We start from the raw sequence: 23,219 nt of genomic DNA, 5'->3' as shown, positions 1-23,219 counted from the left end.
TTTCAAATTTTAAAATATTGTTCCTTTTTATAGATATAAAAATAATACTTTTGAAATTCAAATAAGACAAGAATGTATTAAGTGAACACTTCCCTTCCTCGCTCCCCTAATCCCACCCACCCCCTCACAAGATCACTGGTAACCATTTGGTGCAGATTTTTCTGGTCTTTATTCTTGTGTATGTTTCCTTTTCTTAAATAAAAATGGAATCACCCTATAAATAAAGTTTATTACTCACTTTTCCCCCATGATATTGCACAGACTTCTTTTACAAGAACGTTTGTACGTTATTTGTATAATTTTAAAATTTCAATTTAAACAATAAAAAAATCACAAAGATTTTCCCCGTGTCGTTAAATATTTTTCTACAACGTCATGTTTAATGGTACTGTATGAATGAACCATAAGGTATCTAACTAATTCCCCATTTGCGTTGTTTCCAATTTCTTACACAAAGCTGTCGTGAATATCTTTGTCCATATATTTGTGGCCACTCGTGTGGCTCTTTGTAGGGATGGAATCCTGGGAAGGGAATGGCTGGGTCAGAGGGTGTCAGAGGCACATCACAGGAGTGATAGTTTGCCCTCCGGAAGGCTGGCGGGGCTCTGAAAGCTCGTTGGGCTTCCCACTCAACATCTTCAACCTGTCTGAGCTTGTTTCCTCCTCTGTAAATTGGGAAGATGATGGTACTACCTCAGTGGGAGGGGGATAGCATGAGGATCACAGGAGAGATACATGCAAAGCGCGTGGAGCCCAGCACACATGTCGCTGCTTACGAAATGACAGCAACTATTCAGTACCACTACGGCGGTGAGGCCATTTGGGCTGCCCGAAGCCACTAAGGGTAGTGGGACGAGTGCAGCTGAGAACAAAGCTCACACTCCAGTTTGCCCTCCCTAGTGCAGTTAATGCCGGAGAACCAAAGGAAGCCAGGAGTCTGCAGCCCACCTCCCAGGAGATGGTGTAGCTTCAGTGGGCACGCGGTGGGACCCAGGAAGAGGTGACCTCAGAGGGAAGGTCCTGCTCACTGCAGATCTCCCTCTCTTGGACAGCCCTCGGAGCAGGCCCTTTGTCGTGGGGTGCGGGGGGCAGGGTGGGCAATGAATAGTTCTAGGAAGAGGGGAATAGCTACCCCCCACCCTCAGACCCCAGCAAGCTGGTGGCCACGGGAGCCAGTGCTGAGGAGGGCTGGTTAGTGGTCAGCAGGGTCAAGGGCATTGAGCATCTTTGGGGAAGGGACAGACGGCCCTGACAGTGGAGAACATTTTGCTGAGTCCAGCTTTGAGGGAGACTGGTCTGTTCCACCCGCCCGCCCAACGCTCTCTCCATAGGAAAGATAACCGGAGACGGTAATTTAGTTCTACCTGTTTATTGCTACCAACCCATCTCCCTTCACCCCCCTCATATTTACACCCAAACCGCTCCCCCAAGACGGCTTCTACCAGAGTTCCTGGGACTAGGTCCAAAAGTGTCCACTAAACAGGCAGTCCAAGACATGGCGGGCACTGTTTGCCCTCAGGCCAGTTGGGCCCCAGGAAAGGGTTACTCTGGGAATTCTGGGCATGGACTTGGCACTGGGGTCAAGTACCAGGATCCTTGACTCTCCCTCCCCTTCTGGAGCTCAAGGTCCATCAAAACCTTTAGCAGAGTAAAGGTGGGACAGTGGACTCCCCAGTATCAAGCTTTGTGCTTTCTTTGCTTGTAAGGACCCACAGGAGAGGCCAAGTCTTGCTTCTGAGGGGCCGGTCTGCCCTTGGAAGTCAGGTCGGGCCATCTGCCATTGGCCTTGGGGGAAGTGTCATTTAAGGGGCTGGGAGTGGAAGGGGAGGGCGCTTGTTGTCTGAGGTGTGGGCATTGTTTTAAGCTGGGGGAGTTGCAGCTTGGCTTGAGTTACGTGGGGAAGTATGGAACGGATGAGCAGGAGATGTTTCACTTGGGAGCCCAAGGCCCCTCCAGCCCCCTTAGTAAGCCCCACTGGTGTCCTGGGCCACAGGTAACGGGACAGCAGACGTTTAATATCACAGAATGTCAGAGTTGGCCCTCAGCAACTATCCATTCTTATTCTGACCTGTCCTAGACCCAGATTGAGGAAGGCACGCAGTTCAAGTGGCACAGTGATTTAGTGGCTAAACCTGTAAGAGAATTAAGGTGAAGGAAAGTAGGAAAGATACATGTACATGTGGCTTCAAACCTTATTTAGAGAATCTGGATTCACCTGTGATCAATTAGAGTCCTTTTCGATGACCAGGTTTCCCTAGGGTATTGAGATTGACCTGAACCACCGACTCGGCCCCCTTTTCAGGAGCAGCGCGACAGGGGAAGGTTGTGTGGAGGCAAGGAGGGTTTGGAGGCCTTGGTGGTGAGGGGCATGGGCCCGGTGCCCCCTCAGTGCCCCCCTGCTCTGGCCGCAGCTGGAAGGGCTGTGCTGTCAAGTAGCTGGTGGAGGGAGGCGGCCCGGCTTCGGCGGCTCAGCTTGTCGTGCACTCCAGCCGCGCCTGTAGGGCTCGGCTGGCCTCTGCTGACCTAGGCACCCCTGGGGGAGCGGGGCCGGGCTCGGTGCCAGTCCTCCGGCCCGGGGCCACCGCGGAAGGCTGGGTCCAGCCCCGCGGCCTGGGCTGCTCAGGCCCAGCCTCGGCCCACACTGCTGCCTCAAGGTGCCCCGGCCAGGGAGAGGCCGTGTAGCTGCTCCTCGGCACCCGCCAGCTCTGCTTCGTCGCGCCCGCTCTCTGAGCCCTCGAAGCAGCCCGAGTCACGCGGGATGTCCACCTTGGGCTCTGCCACCGTGTGCGCCACTGGCTCCTGGCCGCTCTCGGCGCCCTCTTCCGCCTCCTCGCTGCCGGCTGCCAGGGGCCAGGGAGGGAGAGGAATGTGGGGGGCTTGGCCCTTAGCTGGGAGGGGCTTCAGAAACCCTGGGGGCCCCATGTGGGTGGAGGGACCCTGGGAAGCCCGCTGGAGGCCGTCTCTTCTTCTGGTCACCCACCACCAAGCACCCCTGCCCTTTCTCGGCCCTTCTGGTGGGAGTGGTTTCCAGGCCAGCTCTCCCGCCCAGGAGCTCAAGCTTCTTCAGCACTGAGCTAGTAGCCAGGACACCTGCTCTTGAATCGTGGCTCTGTCATTACCCAACGTGAAGGCCTCGAGTCCATGCCGTATCTTCTCCGGCCCTAAGTCTCCCGTTTGATCCCAAAGGGGGTTGAGCCCGATCGTTCCTAAAACCCCTTCTCATCACAAGCTCTGCCCGAGACTGGAATTCAAGTGTGGAAAGTGCCTGCGCACTGCAGAGGGCTGCTGGGGCAGGACCCGGGCAGGCCTCCCCGCCTAACATGCCCAACTCCAGCGCTCACGCCCCCTCCCCCGCTCCTAAGGCCACTCACTGTCGTAGTCCAGCAGCAGCTCAGCAGCCGTGAGCAGCTTGGCCCGATGCTGTGGGTCCATGATATTCAGCTCATTGAGGTGTGTTTCCCGCAGCTCTTTGAAGTCCTCCAGCGTCTGGTAGCCATTGAGCAGCAGGGTGGACGTGTGCTCCTGTGGGCAGAAGCAGGCCACCAGCGCGGCCGCTTACAAGCTGCCCCCACCTACGACCTGTCTCTCCCCGCAGAGCTGACCTGCCCTGGCCCCCACCCCTTGCTCCTAGACACTAGACTAGGTCCCAGCTCAAACCTCAAGGCCGATGCGCTCCAGCAGCTCATGCAGAGTCTTGGGCTTGGGCCTCTTGCCCTTGCTCTGTCGGCGGCTGGGGCGGGCAGGTCCCACAGCCTCCTCGGGCAGCACGTCCACGTAGATGAACTTGAAAGAGCCCAGCCTGCCATTGAGCAGGCCCAGCCACGTGCCCACAGGCGGCTTTTCGATGATCTGGATCACATCTCCCTTCTGTGGGAGGAGAGCAGAGCAGAACAGAGTGGGGGCAAGGTGGCCCCTTGGCCTCCTGTACCCTCTACCTGTATGGGGTACAGCCTGCCAGGCTCAGCAGGGGCCTGGATGCCAACCTTACCTGCAGTTTCAGTGAGTCATGGTCATACGGGCTGGGAGTGAAGTCGGTGTGGACTCGTGCCCGGCCACAGAAGGGCCCTGTGTACTGGGGGGCAGGTGGTTCCTCCCCGAAGCTGCCAGAGCCTGGGCTGGGGCTGCAGAGCTCACTGCCTGCAGGAAATGGGGCAGGGAGGAAGGTCACCTTTGTCCCCGGACAGCTGCGGCAGTGCCCAGCAGGTACCTTCCACGGGGTCTGGCTAGAAATCCCAAGGATACATGCTGGGGAAGAAAACTGAGCTCTAGTAAGTCTCACACTGCAGAAGGGATTCTGACCCAACCCCTCTGCCACCCCGAAGGAGCATAGCTTCCCTCCTGGCATCCCAGGCATGAAAATAGTTGACCATAGAAGGAGGAATGGCTCACAGATCAAAGACTGGGCAAATGGGGAGGGTCTCTAGAGAACAACTGGGCCAACACCCCAATGAACAGATGAGGAAAACTGAGGCCAGACAGGCCAAGTGACCTGCCCAAGGCCTCTCACCTTATAATTGGCAGCACTGGGTCTGTTAGACTCCAGGCTTCCTGACTCCCACTCCAGTGCTCCTGGAAGCCACCTTCCACCCAGGAAGCCACATCGTGCATCAATATTTTACTTTCTCTACTCAATAAGACTCTGTGTCGAGTTACAACATCACACGGAAACTCAAGACTTTCTCTCTGGGAAGGGCAGGATGAGGGCCTAAGTGGCTTTCAATGGGGATAGGGAGGTGTCTTTGGAGCCAGAGAAAGATCAGAGGACTTGGAACTAATCCGAAGGGAGAGAACGACAATGCCTCTGTAGGTCTGCAGCGCAAAGCCTGCAGCCCCTTGTCCAGGCAGGGCTGCTGGAAGCTCCTGTCCAGTCCCACGGACATCTAGAAGATGCCAAGTGGCACCCTGAGCCCAGCAAACCAAGGGCTGGTGTCCATGAGGCTGAGTCTTCACAGCTGGAGACCCTATTCCCTCACCCGAGCCTCGGATGTCAGAGGCCCAGGGAGCCGTAGCCTCTAGCTCCCCTTGGAAGGTGGGGGGAGGGCTGGTCCAAGAGGGCAATGGGGTTCTTCCTGTGCCCTTGGGGCCCTCCAGCAAGTGGAGGCTCCTCTAGGGCAGAACTAAGTTCAAGCCTGGGTCACCTTGGGCAAGTCACTTAACCTCCCTGAGCCTCAGTTTTCACATCAATAAAGTGGGGATAATAATAGTACCGGCCCCATGAGATTGTTGTGAAGATTTAACGTGAAGAGGGCTGGGAAAGGTCCCAGCAGGCTGACAGTAAAGGTTCATTTCTCTTTACCACCCCCTCCCAGACCCCGCCCTTTCCTCTAGACTCAGCAGGTGTGCCCCTCCTCCCCTCCTCACCTGTGGATGCCTGGCGGCTGAGTGCTGGGAGCTGCGTCTCCTCTTGCTCAGAAAAGGCCAGCGCCATCTTCTCAGGGCCGGGGCTGTCCAGGCTGCAGTCCGGAGACGTCGGGGAGGCTGAGCCCTCCTCCAGAGTATCTCCCTGGAGGGGAGGAGAGGCAGCAAGCCCTGAGCAGCCCCGGGTGCAGAGGAAATGGGTCTGGGCTCCAGGGAGAACTGGGGCCTGGCTGGAGCCCCAGCTCTGCCTCTTGCGGGCTGCATGGCGCCCTCTGGGCCCTAGTTTCCTCTTTCGTGAAGTGGGACTGACAGTCCTTGCCCTGCCCACGTCATGGAATGAGGCTCAACGGGGGTGCTGTGTGAATGCACTTTGTCAGCTCAAAGTGCCAACTTACACACAGAAAAGGCCTCAGTGCCAGAACTGAGACTCAGAGCTGTTACTAGGGCGTAGCCAGGCAGACCACGGCGCTGGAGAGTCACTACTTTTGACTGTGCTCCTATGTGCCAGACAGAGGATTTCATTTAATCCTCACTTGAGGATATGTGCTCCATCGTCCCAAGTTTACAGATGAGCAGTAATGGAGGAACGTTCCCGAGGCCACGCAGGAGCCCACAGACAAGTCGGTCTGACACTAGGGCTCCTGGGCCTCCCCACACCTCAGTGCGGTGGTAACTTTCACAGATGACTCAGTGGCAATAAAAGCCCTGATCTGTAGAAGTTGCCAGCTCCTGTACTGTAAATATTCCCCACCGTGGCCAACAGAGAGCTACCACTCTGGTGTCACTGAATGAGTAGCATCATCGGCTATTTCCACCCCCCAAAGACTGTAGATGCCAGTAACCTCAAGGGCACAGAGGACAGTGAAAGGTAGTACAAGAATTAGGAAATGAGTTTTGAAGACTGACTTTAGTCTTTTTATTTTTAAAATATACATTTAATTCTAAGTTGGTAGAAGTTAATTTTCAGTAATGGTTGTATCTCACACCTGGCTCACAAAATTCCCGAAAATTTGACCAACTGCTATCCAGAGCTGGCATGAGCCAGTTAGCACACTGCTGCCAGGGCACCTCCTCCAAGAACCAGGAGCAAACCAGACTCGCTGTGTCACTTTAGCAACTTGGACGTGCCTGCCCCACAGCTGTGTGTTCTGCCCTCCCTCCCTGGGCCAAAGCCAGCCTTCTCGATTTTCTTTCATAGGGCCTCTTTGAATCAAGCCTTCCCAATCACGGGGGCTGGTTCCAAGCAAAAGTTTGCGGTGGATGAATTTGCGCTATGTGATCTCATCTCCTCAGACCTGCCTGCCCAGGAAGCTCCTGTTACCCAGAACTTCATCCCTCCTCAGACCCCACTACTGCTCCCTCAGGACCATACCTTCCTGCCATGTCCATGGCTGAGGGAGCTCCCTTCCCAAGGTGACCTTCCTGCTTGTATGGGGCCAGGCATCGTTACCTGAGCGTGGCTGTCACAGTGGCCGTGCTCAAAGCCTACCAGAGCGGTGCCTGTCCTCCCTGTCCCCTCTCCCATGGGTCCCAGGCCTCACCATCTCCTCCGACAGGGCCTTCACCATCATCTTGCCCATCTTCCTGTTCATGGTTCGGGAAATCACGGCCCTCCACTTCTTCCCCAGCTTTTTGCTGCTCTTTCCAGCATCCTCTGGGGGCGGAACACCTGAGTCATCTTCTGGAATCTGTGACAATAAATGTGCAGGTCCAGGAACCCTGGTGACCATGTCTGGGTCCACGACTTGGGAGCAGAAGGCGGCTTTTGGGTCCTGGCCGATGCTGGAGGGGTGGGAAAGAGAGCTCCCCATCCCTTCCCTTTTAGCCCCAGACCTGTCCTAGGCCCTATTCGTTTGTATTTAAATTGGCCCTATTCATTTGCATTTAAATTGACAATTAATTTGCAATCGAAAAGAATGCAGGTGAGGTTTTAGGGCCCAGAATTTTGCTGGGTGAGAGATGTGGGCCCATTGTATTTAAAAAGACTTTGCCTCAACAATCCTAAAAGGGTCTTCCCCCCACCTCCCCACCATTACCCCACCCAGGGCCGGCAACCAGATCCCCCCAAGGAGGCTCTGAAACTCACATTATCATCCAGATTAAATTCCTTCTCGCTCACCACTGGGGAGCTGGGTTTGGATTTGGCAAAATCTTTGAAGCTGCTGGAGCGCTGAAGCGAGAGCTGGAAGAAGCAGAGGTGTTGCCATCAGTGGCACTAAAAATGGTGGCCGAGTAAGGAGCAAAAAGCTGTCCCTGCTCCCAACACACCGCATGTACCCCAGGGCTGGACAGGGCCACGGGGCTAAGGAGGTGAAGCTACACGACGCCCTGCTGGCTACCGGGCTTCATCCTGTTCTTTAGCTGTGAGCGGCCCCTAAAGCAGGCCGCAGAGCAAGCTCCTCGCCTCAGGAGGCTCCACCCCGCTCAGGCCTCAGACTAAGCCCGGCTTTCCACCAGTACCTGAAGTCTGGTCCCCAGAACCCTGTGGTGAAAGACTAAATGAGTCTGAGTAAACGCGTATCTCCTACTGGAGACATATCTCAGCACGAACCGCAGCATCACCTTTATTTATATAACAGGGCAAACCCTCCCAAACCCCGCAGCCTGGCCTCCAGACTCTGTCTTCCCCAAGCATGGTTTCCTGTGATGGTGATCGTGGCAAACACACTGGGGCCTCCAGGCTGATGCATCTGTGTCCCAAGAAGAGGAAGACAATCCCCCCAGGGGCCAGTAAGACCTGGCATTACGCGTTCTGGAAAGCCACAGGACAGACTGATTCAGAGAAGGTTTCCCCGCAGATTTGAGACACAAATGATTGGGTTGAATATCGTAAAAGAAAGCTGCCATTTTCTCTGTCTTCATCTCTGCTTTTAACTTAACTTAGCTGCTAATGCGACGAGCTGGCTACACTAGACGTGTGCCAGTGTTCACAGACTTGTAGGCCCGACCTATTGTTTGTGCTGTGAATGAAAAATGCTGCCGGCCATATCAGCAAACAAAGGATGCTGCGGCCAGCAACGACCACTACTGCTGCCCAGATGGTGAGCCCCGAGGGAACTCAGGATGGAGACACACGGGCTGCCCTCTGTGAAGCCCCCAGTGGTGCACCCTGAGGAGACACAGGGTGGGAAAGATACTAGCCCTTATCTTTGCATAGCAAAGGAATGATTTCAATAAGCCCCGACTCTTGCATCTTCCCATACACAGAAAAGTGCTAAATTCTACTTGGGATATCTGGTTTCCTTGAACTAACAGTAATCTTTTGATGTTCCCACTACCTGGTCTTTGCTGCAAAAACCCCTGTATATCCTGGCTTCTCCCTTACCTCTAGAGAGCAGTCCCTCAGAGCTCTCTGAGAGGCCGCCTCCGGGGCTTGAAGTCCTCAGAAAGTCTGCCGAATAAAGCATAATTCTCACCTTTTAGGTTATGCATTTTTTTTCAGTCGACAGTGCTGACAAGCCTGTTTTCAGGAAATGAGCTTTTCTTAACTGTACGTGCCACGCACATGGCAGAATACCAGGAGAAACCCGGGCCAGGTGAGGAGGGCCGACTTTAGACACAAGAGGTGGAGGCTGAGCCCAAATCAAGAGCAACAGTCAAGACCAGAGATACACACAGGAACCAGAGTTCACAGATGGCCAGACAGATAGAGCGGGTCGGCGGCAGACACCAGAGATAAGGGCTTGAGGAACCGAAGCCCCAAACCCGCTCAAAGCTGAAAGTTTCACATCCTCTTTCCTACAAAAGGGGGGTCCAGTGACAATCCCCCAGGGCAGGGGCAGTGTCACCTGCCCCCTCAGCATACACACAACTAGCCCCGGCTCCTGGGGACTGCAGCGGAACACTTCAGTTCTCTTGGTGGGTCTTGACCAAAAGCAAGTCGGCAGTCAGGGACAGCGGCCACACCTTCCTAGAGGTCACAGCAAGCTAGATGACCAGAAACTAGGTCAGTGGTCAGGCCAAGCAGACACCACCACCATGAAGGCCTCCTGGGTGAGGCACTTGCAGCCTCAGGGAGAAAGCCTCTTCCGCAGGATGCTGGGGAGCTGGGAAAGGGGGCTGAGGGGTTACAGGGAGGGGAAAGCACGGCGGTGGGGTGACCGCTCCTGTTCCCTGCATCTCCTCCATCCTCCTTCCCTGGTTTTCCCTGCCCGCTATTCTTTCCTCTTTTTCTTCCTTGCTTTCCCCTTCTCTCCTCCACCTTCCATTCATTTCCTCCTCTTGTATGGCTAAGAGGCAGCTGCCTGGATAACTTCCTCCTTTTATTGCCTGGAAAAGAGGGAAGAGAGAGAGGATGGGCACCAGGCTGGCCTGGGCCCAAGGAGGGCAGGCTGGGGTGCTATTTTTAGGCCGATGGGGCCTATTGTGGCCTCCCCTCCACCCGTCCCAATCCCAGGAGTCTCCCCTGAAGCCCCAGGGACCAGTGATCCTGGAAAGCCAGCAGGAGGGCAGGCGTGGGGCTGGAGGTGGGCTTTGCTGAGGAAGAGTGGACTCACCGCCAGGCTGCCCTCTAATTGCAGTTCTTGCCTTTTTCTGTCATTAAGCTCAGTCGGGGTTGGGGGTGGCTGGGAAAGTGATTTTTGGCTCCTGGGACCTTGTGTCGGGGCCCCTCTGTCCCAGCTTTAGCTCAAAATGGGAGAAAACCACCTAAAAGGACCATGTGGGTGGCGCCGGGACATGGGCCTGGCAGGCCACTCCTCAGCCCAGGGACGGGGAAAGAACTAGACAAGTTCTTTGGGTGACTAAGGGTGAGGGCTGTTTGCCCTGGGGGGCCTCTTGCCCCGCCCACCTCTAAACTCAGGGGCGGCCTCAAATATCCTGAATGCCTTTCGGTGAACCTGAAGTGACCCCCCCCCCCCAGCCAGGTGTGAGTGGACATCCTTGGGCCCTTTTGGATTTTCTGCCTGGCCTCCCTTTAGGGTGAGACCTTCCTGGGGGTCCTGGGTGGGAGGTTGTACCGTACACGTCGGCCACTTTTTCATATCTAAGGGGAGGATATGGGCCTCTTGGAAAGAACTACTTTTTTGGCGTCACACATTGCTGAGTTCAGCTCTGGGATGTGTGGCCTTCGGTGAGTTATTTGACCTCCCCGAACATCAGTCTCTTCACCTGGTGTCGGCTAGCGAGAGTTCACATCTTGCTTCTGCCATTGACGAGCTGTGTAAAGCTGGGACAATTCCTCAACTTCCCTGGGCTTCCGTTTCCTCATGGGTGAAATGAAGACCGGAGCACACACCTCACTGGGTTGTTGTGCGGATGACAGGGGTGAGCATGGGATGCAGCAGCCCCGCGAGGCACGTTCAGGGAGGCTTACTTAGCCTTTCCAACAGCCCACCTCCAGGCTCTTAGCCCTTGCATTCCCCACCTGGAACACTCTGCCCTTCTCTGTGTCAGCCATAGTTTTTCCCATCCTTCAGAATCCAGTTTAACTGGAAACAACTCAAATGCTCAGCAGCTGTAGAGTGGATTTGAAAATTGTGGCCGAGTCCCATGAGGGAAGAGCACATGGCAATGAGCTTCGCGCAACTCTCCCCAACAATACGGTGACTCTCACGGCTACACCGCTGGGCAGAAGGGACCCACCACCAGAGTATATTATATGGTTCCCCGTACAGAAAGTTCAAAACCCGGCAAAACTAATCCATGGAGGTCAGAAGAGTGGTGGCCTTTGGGCAGGGGCATGAGGGAAGCTTCTAGAGTGTTGGAAGTGTTCTGTTTGATCTGGGTGCTGCCTACATGGGGATGTTCACTGAATGGAACTCCACTGAGTGCTACATTTATGATTTATGCACTTTTTCTACGGATATTATACTTCAATAAAAAAGGTTTTTCAAATCCGGTTTTAAAGGCACTGCCCCCTGCAGGAAGCCTTCCCTGATCACCCCCTCAGAGCCTCACCCTGCCCCCACTGGCATCTTCTTCCCCTGCTTCCTAAGACCGAGCGCCCTCTGGGCACTGGGCACAGGCCTGTGCATGTGTGGGAATCCGGTAACGAGGGGTCAAACACCGCCCCTGTTCCCAGTGCCCTGCCAAGCACTTTGTGTGTGTCCACTCACTTCAGCTTCACTGCAGCCCTGTCTTTACATCACGCTTCCCATCTGGGCACACAGAATCGGAGAAATGACGCATCCTAGGTGGAGTGGCACAGCTGACAGTGGGAGGAACAGGGCTTTGAACCCATGTCTGTGACTCTGGAAGCCCGTGCTTGTTCCTGTGCTCAGAGCTCAAGAAGTTGCCCCCTAGTATAGAAGTGGATTAAGGGCAATGGCGACTGCAAGCGTTGTTTGGAGGAAGCTACCAGGAGAGCAGGTGGGGGCATGGAGGAAGAAGGGCTCCGGAGGGCTTCGCGGAGAAGGAGGCACATTTGAGCTGGGCTGTAGCAGGGGAGCCAGGATTTCTCCAGGTGGAGTTGAGAAGGGTTTGTCAAGAGTGGGAGTTAGGGATGTTCCAAGCGTGGCGATGGAATGGTGGGTACGCCAGTGCTTGGGGTGGGCAGCGGAGCATAAAAGGCCACAGAAGGCCCTTGCCAGCCATGGCATCAGCCTGTGGACAATGAGGAGCCACTGGAAATATGAATTGCATGCTGGTGTGGAGGGGGATGCCAGATGTGTGCTGTAGGAAGGGAGCCTGGGGGAAGTAGTGTGCTGGGATTGGGGAACAGAGGAGCAGGGAGAGACTGGAAGGACGGGACAGCTGCACACTCGAATGGGAGCCTTGATTCCTCTCCATTTCTCCTGGTGAGAGGTCTGGGATGTAGCGAAAAGTAGGGGTGTGATGGGGTAGGACCATCCTTAGGGGAGGTAGGTCCCAGGACAAACCCCTGTCGACTACCTACACTCCAACAGACCAAAGAGAGTGCAGAGAGACACTTGATGGAGGCAAAAGTCTCCAAAAGGCAGCCAAGGGGTATTGCTCCCCCCATCCCGGGCGTCTCCCCAATCCTTCATGATGCATAGCAGGTGACACATCCTGACCCCACCATCCTAGAGGGCCTGTTCCGACTCTGCTCTGCTGCTTTGAAGGTCACTCATCCCCTGGCCATCTGGACCTGCCCCGCAGAGCTCTCCTGCCGATAGGCTGAGTCTTTTATGCTCATCAGACTCTACCAGTGCTTTTGAGATCAGTAGGGAGACAAGAGAGTAGAGGGAGAAGGGGTCAAGACCCTGGACACCAACAAATCTTGGCTTAGATCCCTGCTCTGCAGTTTACTAGCTGTGTGACCTCGGGTAAGTCACTTCACCTCCCTGAGCCTCAGGCATAAAATGAAGACAATGCCTGCCCTACTTCACAAGGTTGTCGTGAAGAGCCAACGGGCTAAGGGATGGGTGGAGTGCACAGCACAGCACCTGGCACCTGCTGAGCTGTTAGGTGTTGTTTTCTCCACTTCAGGGCTGGGACCGAAGCTCGGTCCTTGCAGCGGGTTCCCCACCCCCACCCACGCCTGTAGCGTACACCCTCTCGTGGACACATGTACACATGTGACACAGTGCACTCACACGTATTGTTCCAGGCAATCCACACCCTCCTGAGGTGGGCAGATCAGGAACTATCTCCCTTTTCCGAGGTGACGAAACTTAGGCCCAAGAAAGGTCAGTGAACTGTCCAGGGTCCTACAGCTGGAACCTGGTAGATTCCAACTCTGCTTTCTTGTCCTCTGCCCAGCACATTCTCCACTTGGTAGGCCCGAAAGGAGGAGAGGGACAGGAAAGGGAGGCCTCTCTTGCCTTTGTGCTTTCCCTCCACCACGTCACCTTGGCCTCTGAGGGAAAGGGACTTGCCCGAGTCACAGTGCTGGAGCCGCGCCGCTGCCTCCGGGCCTGGGGAAGATGCCGTCTCCACCTTCTGGAAAGTCGGCTTTTCTAAGGGCACTCCCATGGGATGGGCCTTGGAGAGTGGCTCTGGAGGCTGGCCCAGGCTCTGCAGGGGCGAGGTAGGCTTTGCCTGGACGATGCTGCCCTAGAGGACATGGTCCTCAGAGTGCCACAATGGCCTTGACTCTCCGGGGAGAGGCCTGTGGGAAATCCCAGAGGCCCAGTCACCAAATACAGAATCTGGATAATGGAAGTGGGGAAAGAAGACGGGACTTCTGGCTTCTGTGAGCCTCTGGGCACTTCCACCTGAGGCGGCACAGCGTGCCAGCGTTGCAGTGTTAGCTCTTTCTCAGACTCTTTCCTCCAGCTCAGCTCCCCTGTGGTTTGGGGCCCAGCAGTGTGTAGGGCGGTCTCTGCTTCCCACCCCCATCAGCCGGACAGCAAGGGGAAGTGGACCCACTCACTGAGCAGTGACAGCCAGTGGTAAGTCTGCCGGGGGCTGGCGCCGTGTGGGGCTTGGACAGGGGTGACAGAGCCTGTGAGAAGATTCATGAATCTCTTTCCCACCCGCCCACCTCCACTGCAACCTTAGAGAAGCAGTTGGAGTGGGGAGAGTACAGCTGGAAGTGGCAGCCACCCCAGGACCTGAGATGGGGCAGGATGTACACCCCAGTGCCCTGATGCTCGGCTTCTCAGCTGGTTCAGTCTCCGTCTGGAAGCTACTCTCCTGACAAAGGGGCTCCCCCACGGAGCACCTGAGCTGGGCTCCAGGGGAAACCAGTGGGGTGCAGTGAGGGCCTGGAGGCCCTGGACCTTGGCCTGTGGCTACGCCTGGCCTCTTGGACCTGGTTCAGGCCTGCTTTGGGATGGTCCTAGGCTCCTGCTGGATGTGCGGAACGTACTTGCTGATTGCCCGGGAGGATCTGACGATCGAGTCAAAAAATTAAGTCTAGAAATCCTCAGATCCAACTAGAGAAACCTAAATGTGGCAGAGCCTTCAAGGAATCTTCTAGTCTGGCCTCAAGACTCCAGGAAGATGAGCACCTCAGAATTTTTTCCTCCTCAGCCCTCCCTCCTACTCATCGTCTCAGCACCTTCATTTCTCATTCTTCACAAATAATTTCTCTCCACCTGGGAAGAACCTGTATGCCCCCAGCATCCCACTGCAGGTTTGGAGGCCCTTTCCTTAAATCTGGAAATCACGCTGGGCCCCATCTTCAGGTGGGCCCCCTCTCCTTTGGGCCCCGGGATCTACAACAGAGCTGAACCAAGTGAGCAGAGCCTGGGCTCTGGCCAAAGGGCGGGGGCCCTGGGAGCATCATGGCTCCTGGCTGGGCGGCCCAGCGGGGCCCTCTGAGTGAGATGGCTCCTGGGGGCGGGCCCGGTGTAGGGAACAGAGAATTAAGTACGGTCTTAGGGTTCAACGTGAGAATTGTATTTTATAATTCTCGAATTCTAGTCTAGGATTCTAGTCCCCAATTTTAAGTCTCTATCTTACCATCGTAGGGTTGAATCCTACAAGTTTTAGACTTCTAAGAATGCATTCTGTAACTCCGTTTCTCTAGAATCTGTCTCTTCTGTACTTCTGTTACTCTAGTTACCTTTGGGCCCACGTCCCATGCCCTTGGGAGTATGGCCCTCACCTACAGACTCAACAGAAGGCCTTCGGCTCTTCCCACTTCCGTGAGTCCCGGAGAGGCTGGGTTGAGAGAGGGAAGGAAGCAGTGAGCTCCCAAAGATGCTCCTCACCTTTTTCTTCTGCGTGGGCTCCTTCTCGCTGGCGTTGGAGGGCTTACGGCGCAACATGGTCCTCTACCCTGGTGATGCTCCGCCCCTGCGCTCGTAGGTATCGAGATGCGGAGGCCTCTTGCTCAGCCTCGCCGGCACCGTCCAGGGGGCACGGCATGGACTGAGCCTCCGGCTGCCACTCTGACTGCTGCACTGGCAGCTTGGGGGTGCGGGCCATGGACACCCGGCGGCAGCAGCATACAGGAAGCCCCGTCACGTGACCTGCTCTTACAGCAATCGCAGCCCCTGCCGGCCCCTAGGGAGGAAGGAAGTCCCAGCTTCAGTCTCCAGAGATTCTGATGCAGACGGCTCTTGGGTTGAACAAGCAGAGAAAAGTCCCTACCCTGCCATCTCATGGCAACCATTGCCAGTCCTTCGGCCAGTCAACCTGACATACGGCCTACTCAAGCCCTTTATCTCACTGACCAGAGTCCCGAAACCGGAAGTGGGACCATCTCTCTGCCTGTGGGGCCAATGCTCCCAGTCACCTTGCATCGCCAAGGTCATCACTGCTATCAGTCCCTCTCCTATCACCCCATAGCCATCACTCCTATCTACAGCCATCAGCCCTGAAGTCATCTCCACTGCTACTGGCACACCTACAGCCACCACTGCTAGAAAAACCATCCCTACAGCCATCACCCCTATAGTCATCACTGCTGCTATCACTGTCACAACCATCATCCTCTCGGCTGTTATCCTTACGGACATTACAGCCAGTCACTCCCATGACACTCTTACCCCACGACCATCATCCCTACAGCCATCACCCCTACAACCATCACCACACCCCTGCAGCCAACACCTTTCAGCTATCATCCCTGCAGTCATTCCCACTGCCATTAGCACCACTACAGCCATCACTGCTAAAACAACCACCCCTGTAGTCAACACCCCTCGGCCATCTGTCTCTATCTGCCTCACCACTGCCACTATCACCGGTACGGTGATCATCCTCATAGCTATCACCCTTACAGACACTATCACTATAGCCAGTCATGCCCACTGATGCCCTCACCCCTACAACCATAACTCCTAGAGCCATCTCTCCTCCACCATCACCCTGCAGCAGTCATCTCCACTGTCACCGGCACACCTGCAGCCGTTCTCACCAGAGCACTCACACCTAGAGTCAACATCCCTTGGCCATCACCACTTATATTTATCACCACCACAGCCATCAACATGAATAAAAAAGCAATTGCAAGCAACTCCACACCACCAGCAAATGTCCCTTTCAGCAGGCATTTCTCGAATGTCTATGTGCTAAGTTTAGAATGTTCGCTTTGTGGGTTATCTGTGGCAGATATTTTAATAACCTTAATTACTTTTTCTTATTACAAAAGCAATTCATATGCGTCATATACGATTTAGAAAACAAGGATAAACAAAATTCAAAAATTCTCCGAAATTATCTTCCATACTATTTGCATGAATATTTTTCTGTTTTTGAGCATTTAACCTCTCTCTCTCTCCACCCCCCGTGTGTGTGTGTGTGTGTGTGTGTGTGTGTGTGTGTGTGTCTCTCTCTCTCTCTCTCTCTCTCTCTCTCTCTCTCTCTCTCTGTCTCTCTCTCTGCAGCATGATTTGCACAGAGAGCAGATCAGTGGTTTGGGGGGATGGGGAGGGGAGGGAGAGATCAGGAGGGGCACAAGGACCCTTTTGGGGGTGATGGGTAGTTCACAATCTTGGTTGTGGTGATGGTTTCATCGGTGTATACATATGTAAAAACTCAACAAATCGTATACTTTTAAAATGTGCAGCTTATTGTAGTTAAATTATACCTAAATAAAGCTGTTTTTAAATTTTTAAAAATTAAAGTCCCACTTCACACACTGCATCTGCTTGTCAAACTGAGCACAGGCTCAAGATTTTCTCCTGCCATGAAATGTTCTTCTACGACGTGATTTGTAATGGCCGCCGAGCAGCCCATTGTACGAATGCACCACGATTATTTCACCAGGCCCCTACAGATGAACTTACGTTGCCTTGATATTTTTACTCTTAATTGTACATCCTTAAAGTAAATATTCGTGTATAGCCACGAATTTGTTCTTAGGATAGATTTCCAGAAGGGGAATCCTTGGGTTAAAAGAAAGGTGTGCATCTTTTTAAGGCTTCCCATTCTGGGACGCTTGTGAAATCTGAGCTGTTCCCAAGATGTTCTGGCGACTTCCTCGCCCCTACTCTCCAGCCTGCTCTACGCCGTCCCAGCAGCCATCCGTGGGGATGAGCTCAGGAAAGACGAGGTCCTTCTCCCCCAAGCTGAAACCATACTTCTTTGGCTGCGTCCTACTCAGCCTGCCGGGTAGACTCGCGAAAAGCCCACGCTCTCCCGTCCCCTGCCCCCACGCCGGGCCTGCGCTTTCCAGACTGAAAGTCCCTCCCCTGCCGCCCCAGGCGCGGGCGCGGGAACAGCTGAGGCTGCGCGGCGCGGTGTCGGGGACCCGGCGGGCCTTGGGTGGCGGGCGCGATCGGGGGCGCCGGGTGGGGGACGTGGCTGCAGGGCTCGGGGCTCCTGGGGGTCCGGCGGCCGGAGCGGCCGGCGAGGGAGCCTTCAGGCAGAACCTTCCCGGCCTGCGCCGCGACGGCGCGTCCCGGCCCCGCGCAGGATGTGCCGGCTTCCTGTTTGCTCAGTCCCGGCAGCGAGCCGAGCTCACACACTAACCGCAGAGCCTTCAAAGGCAGCCAGCCACCTAACCCCAGCGCTGGGCGGCCCCGACCGCCTCGCCGAGGCCTGGGAAAAGGCGGCGGGGTGGGGGCGGGGTGAGGGGCACCTCGAGAGAAGTACAGAGAGGCGACCAGCCCCCGGGACAGAAGGGAACGGGTGTTTTCAGCCTTTCCCTTCTGGCTTCTTTTCAGATCTGTCGCTTCTGGTAAGAAGTCTCCACTCCGGGGGTCCTGGGCTCCCTCATCCGGACTTGCCTTCCCGGAATTTTCTCTCCCAGCAGATTGCCTTGGCCCCAGTTCCGTTAGGTCAGGCCCCAGCTGGCTAATGGGCCCTAAACACTTTTTTAATAGGTTTCCCTTCCAGGCAACACATCTGCATTTTATAGGTTCTGATCCAGGTACATAAAGCCCTCAACTAAAGAAGCGATCCGGGTCAGTAGTTCAGTGAACAAGGCCACCTCAAACTTGATAATGGGCTGGCAAACAGGACCTAGGAGCTAGCTCTGGGTCCTCGTGCCAGGTACTCAGAGGAGATGCAAGATAAATAGCTGTCGAGGTCCCTTGCACCCGGGAGCTTACATCCTAGGTGGGGCGGCAAGCTTACATTGCCCAGCACTTTCTTTGACAAGCACTGCATCAGGCACTTCAAAAACGTTATTTAATCCCGGCACAGGCTCCCCACCCCACCCGGGGAAGTAGCTTAAATTGGGATTATTATGGCAAAGATGTGTCCAGTATAAACATGGGGCAGGAGAGCCTTGATTTAACGGCAATATTGCGGGTGTGTGTGTGTGTGTGTGTGTGTGTGTGTGTGTGTGGTGGGGTAGGGAGGTGTTCCACCAATAGTGAGACTCGTCTGAACCTTCAGAGGGTGGATACCGGGCTTCCAGAGATACAAAGGTCATTGTAGGCATTCACATAGAGCAGCCCCCCACCTGCACCTCCCTGCAAGAGATTCTAATTTGGTAGACGATCATGAGTGGAATATTTGGGCAGATGGGACCCAGACATGTATGAAAGCATCCCTCACTCTGCGAGTGGGTACAATCCTGCGTTGAGAGACTAAGAGTTCGGATAAGCGATATCTACGTTTGGAAAACTTGCTGAATAATTCTTATTCTCACCTCCCCCTGCCACCCACACATATCCAGTCGAAAGTAAGAACACTAAGTGGCAGGCGGTGGGCTTTACAACAACCCTATGAAGCAGGCACTGCTGTCATCCTCATTTTCCAGGGAGGAAGCCGAGAATCAGAGGGGTTCAGCAAACTGTGTAAGACCACACAGCTAGGAAGTGACGGGAGCTGAGTTTTGAGCACAGGCTTGGTCTAGGTTCAGGGCCCGTGCTATTAACCACTAGGCTCAAGTGCCTCTGATGCAGAGTTCCTGAACAAGGACGTGAGAGAATCGACACCCTACGCTGATTGGGGTGCCACAGGGCCACCTTGAAGCAGAGGGGAGTGAAGAGGATGGGGGGAGCATCTGGAAGCGGCATCATATACACAACAGATGGAGAGTTAGGGTTGATCAAGTGGGGGCGATCTGCAGGGGAGCCCTTGTCAGCCTGGGGAGTACTCAACATCTGTACTATCTGGCTTAGAGGGTTGGCGTTGGGAAGCAAGTTGACTTCAAACAGCTGTCGTGTAGAGGAGGGGGATGTATTCTGGGTGGCCAGGAATGACGGGGAAGAGGTAAATGGAGTTTGGGTTCATTTCAAGGAAGACATTTTTGATATTCAGATGGTACTAGCTCAGCCCTGGTAAGTAGTGATCTCCCCGTCTCTAGAAATGTTCAAACAGAGACCACATAGTCCCTTGGAAATACCTGGGCGTTTCCAAGGTGAAGTCCATCGTGGTAGCCTGAGCCCTTATCAGACTTCATGGTGGTCATTTTAGGCAGGGAGGGCAAGGAGAGCAGAAGTGCAGGTGGGAGGAGGGCAGAGGAGAGCAAGGGGCCTGGGCAGGAGGCAGCCATTCCCACGCACACAGACAGTACACACGAGCTGGCAGCTCTGGGAACACTAGGGAGTCCCCGGCAGCAGGGGCTCATGGGAGGGAAAGACAGTCATCTCTGAATCTCTGAATTCATGATAAGGTCTTGGTTTAAAAACAAATAAAAACTAACACCTGCAGGCAGCTGTGGCAATTAGCATCAGAAGAGGAGGCTGGGCTTTGGTGCTTGATTAAAAACACACTCGGGACTCACCGGAGGGCCTATCTATGGGAGACTGGGAGGGACTGGAGACAGCTGTCTAGGACTCTAGGAGAGGAGGAGCAGGATAACATCTCCAATAAATGGAGTCAGGTAGAACTGGATTCAAATTCATCACCACACATCACCTACTGACTGCATGACCTTGGGCAAGTGACTTTGGGCAATGAGCTCTAGATAATGACAATGATAATGTGGGCCTTGCTTCGGGGGGAGGGGGGAGGAGTGGTGTGTGTGTGTGTGTGTGTGTGTGTGTGTGTGTGTGTAAGTGTAACCAGCATTACCCAGATGGCACGTACGGAGAGAGTGCTCTTGGCCCGGTGCCCAGTGCATGGAAAGTTTGGTCCCTGGTGGGGGACTCCACTGATGTTCACTCCAGCCTCCAGTCCTGCCTTGGCACCTGCTTCTACATCTCATCTGGGCCCCAGCTGAATCTCTGCTCCGTGACCTGGTGGCCCATATCCTGTGTGTCTCCACCTTATCGGGGCAGGGTCCCTCAGCCCAAGCTATTCTAGAACACAGGAGGTGTGACAAGCAAGAGGGCCTAGGACTACGCAGGACCACTGGGAGGGAAATTAGCGTTTCAGCTTCAGGACCTTGCCATGGACCACTGGGGCTTTCTCACCCTCCCAGCCTACCTCACTTGAGCTGCTTGCTCAGTTCCTGTTTCACAAAGGAACTAGGAAGTGAGGAGATGGGCCAGCCTTAGGGCAAGGGTTGGCTGGGCAGGGCTGGCGCTGGGGAGTGCCTCCCACTCCCAGCTGAGAGAACCCTGGAGGACAGAGATGGACAGAGAGGAAACAGTTGCTCCTGACTCTTTCATATTCCTATTTTTTGGCACCAAGAGTGCCCACCCACTGAGGAAGTGCCCCGTGAGTTGGTAAACTTCACTGCTGACGTGCTTTAGCTGGTGAAGGGTAGCGAGCCCCGCCCCTTCTGTGGTCCTAGCCCGTGAACAGCTGGAGCAGCTGGCGGGCAAATGAGAGACAACTGACAGTTATCATTTTTTTTTTTCCGGTATGCGGGCCTCTCGCTGTTGCAGCCTCTCCCGTTGCGGAGCACAGGCTCCGGACGCGCAGGCTCAGCGGCCATGGCTCATGGGCCCAGCCACTCCGCGGCATGTAGGATCCTCCCGGACCGGGGCACGAACCCGTGTCCCCTGCATCGGCAGGCAGACTCTCAACCACTGCGCCACCAGGGAAGCCCTGAGAGTTATCATTTTGAAAGTGAACCATTTAGACTCTTTGTGTACGTATGCAGGTATGTATGTATGTGTCATCTTACCCACGCTCTTTCCTATTCCAAAAAGGATTAAAAGGGTCAAAAGTGTAGCTCAATCCCATCATCACCACTGCTGTCACAGCTGTGTGACATCAAACTGGTCTCCATGGGCCTCACTTTGCTCATCAGCGCCAGTAAGGGAGTGACAGAGGCGCACACTGAGAGGCACAGGGGAGCCAGCACAGAGCTGAGTCAGGAATGCTGGGGACTTCATCCCAGCTCCTGGGCAAAGGGCAGTATCACCTTGGGCAAGTCCCTTCCTTTCTCTGGGCTGCTGTTGCAGTTTCCCCGTCTGGACACTGAAGGGACCAAACCTGGTTTTTGTTTGTTTATTTGGTCCTGGAGCTCCTAGTCAGGACGGCCTATGGCATTTGTGGGGCCCGGTGCAAAATGAAAGTGCGGGAGCCCTTGTTAAAAAAATTCTTAAAGATTTCAAGATGGTGACAGCAGAGCCCATCAAGAGTGGGGCCCTTCTAAGAACAAGGCCTTGCGCGACTGCACAGGTCAGTCACCCAGGAGGTGGCCCTGCAATTGCTTCCAGTACAACTTTATGGGAAGTCCATCCAGCTGCTTATTTTTTTTAATTGAAGTATAGTTAATTGACAACATTGCATCATTTTCAGGTGTACTGGGGCTCTGCTTTGCCTTGTGGCATTTCTGAGGAGCCTTGAGCTCTGGGAAGCATAGCTGGGAAAACAGATTAGATACTTGCTCAAAAACCTGTCTGGTTTTGACAATTTGTATGTAAAATTTTGGTCCCAAACGTTTTCCTTACCTCCCTCCAAAGGTGGGCAGATAATAGCATTTTCATCTCTTGTCTGTGCGGCTTCCTGGCTTACAGAGCGCTGTCACATCTGGATCTTACGGGCTTCTCACCTCATGAGGAAGGCGGTCCAGGTAGTTTACAGAAGGGATAACTGAACACCAGAAAGGTGCAGTGACTTGAGCAAGGCCACACAGCTGGTACAAGGACCCTAGAATCCTAACGCCTAGGAAAAGGGAGTTTTCCACGTGGCCTGCTCCACAGCGGGAATCAGCAGGCGAGGAGGGGTTTGGTAAGCTCTATTCTCCAGCAGAAAAAGCAAGGACCGGAGCCCAAGGGGACATTTATTTATCTTCGGTTCCTAATGATGTCTCAAGTGCCCTGCACGTGTTAGGAGCCCCGCTGTGTGTGCCCTGAACGTTTCCCTGCCTGATCCGGAGGGAAGCCCTTGAAGCAGGATGCTCCGTGTGCCGGGCATCTGAGGCCCTGGAGGGGAGGCGCTCGGGTGGCTGTGGCCCCCTCTGCAGCCAGGCTTCTGAATCCAAAAATGGTGGATTAGAAGAGGCAGTTTAACTGTGGGGAGGAGATGAGGCGCAGCCCTGGGTCTTGCACTAAAGGGAGGAAAGGGGGGCATGTGAGCTGCCCTGGGCTGAACGGCCTGCGAGTGGGTCTTGGCCAGGCACCCAGGCCCTCCTGCTGCCCAGGAACCCCAGGATCAAGTGTCAGGGGTCAAAGGTAAAGGCCTGGGCGGGAAGGCTCTGGGGAAGCAGGATCGTGTGGAGAACATGAGCTAAGTCCTACTCACCAGCCATGTGATCCTGGTTGAGTCTGTTTTCTCATCTGTAAAATAGTGAAATCCAGATCCCTTGCCCTTTTTTGAGAGAATGGGTCCTGGAGTCATTTGCCTGGTTTGATTCCTGCTTTTTTCATATCCTTGACGAGTGACCTTGAGCGACTTGGATAATCTCTATGAGCCTCGCTCTGTTCTCTCACTTGTAAGATGGGAACAATAAAAGTACTTTCTCAGAGGTTGTGGGGATGAAATGGGAAAATGCGATAACGTATGGTATGCTTAAAAATTTCAGAGGGTAGATCTCATGTTTAATGTTCTTACCACAATAAAAATAAAAACATGTAAAAGAGTGCATGTAAAGCACAGTGCCTGGAACATAGTAAACACTCAGTGGATGGTACCTCTGATGATGATGATGATGATGGTGGCGACGATGGCCACTAATTTTATTATGAGCAGCTGTCTTTGTGGGGTGAGCCTGTGGGGGAACAAATGACTCAGCAAACAGAGGCCCGCTGTTGGGTGTTACAGGCTCTCAGTGAGGA

General features: G+C 54.4%; 1 protein-coding gene across 2 annotated transcripts; it reads right to left on the bottom strand.

Moving 5' to 3' along the window:
- Positions 1 to 1,401: 1,401 nt before the first annotated feature.
- Positions 1,402 to 17,497, bottom strand: SASH3 (SAM and SH3 domain containing 3). Of its 2 annotated transcripts, none has more exons than XM_079910252.1 (9): positions 16,941 to 17,497; positions 14,919 to 15,213; positions 7,445 to 7,540; positions 6,900 to 7,046; positions 5,362 to 5,503; positions 3,989 to 4,137; positions 3,658 to 3,867; positions 3,372 to 3,522; positions 1,402 to 2,840 (listed from the first exon to the last, which is right to left on the bottom strand). In XM_079910252.1, the coding sequence occupies exons 2-9, from the start codon at positions 14,973 to 14,975 to the stop codon at positions 2,650 to 2,652; spliced, it is 1,143 nt and encodes a 380-aa protein (XP_079766378.1). In that variant the 5' UTR covers positions 14,976 to 15,213; positions 16,941 to 17,497; the 3' UTR covers positions 1,402 to 2,649. The 2 variants fall into 2 exon arrangements, with proteins under 2 accessions (XP_079766378.1, XP_079766379.1); XM_079910253.1 differs by lacking the exon at positions 16,941 to 17,497 and adding an exon at positions 16,742 to 16,833.
- Between the last annotated feature and the right edge of the window lie 5,722 nt (positions 17,498 to 23,219).

This window comes from Stenella coeruleoalba (assembly GCF_951394435.1).
Source record: "Stenella coeruleoalba genome assembly, chromosome: X".
NCBI lineage: Eukaryota > Metazoa > Chordata > Mammalia > Artiodactyla > Delphinidae > Stenella > Stenella coeruleoalba.
Note: the sequence above shows the minus strand (reverse complement) of the source record. Positions and strands in the feature narration are given on the sequence as shown.

Excerpts from the sequence above, each read along its gene's own strand:
- SASH3 (XM_079910252.1), bottom strand. The coding sequence starts at position 14,975 with ATGTTGCGCCGTAAGCCCTCCAACGCCAGCGAGAAGGAGCCCACGCAG. Across the intron at positions 5,504-6,899 it reads AGGCCCTGTCGGAGGAGATG|GGAGATACTCTGGAGGAGGG; the intron begins GTGAGGCCTGGG and ends CCTCCCCTCCAG. Across the intron at positions 3,523-3,657 it reads TGGAGCGCATCGGCCTTGAG|GAGCACACGTCCACCCTGCT; the intron begins GTTTGAGCTGGG and ends TTCTGCCCACAG.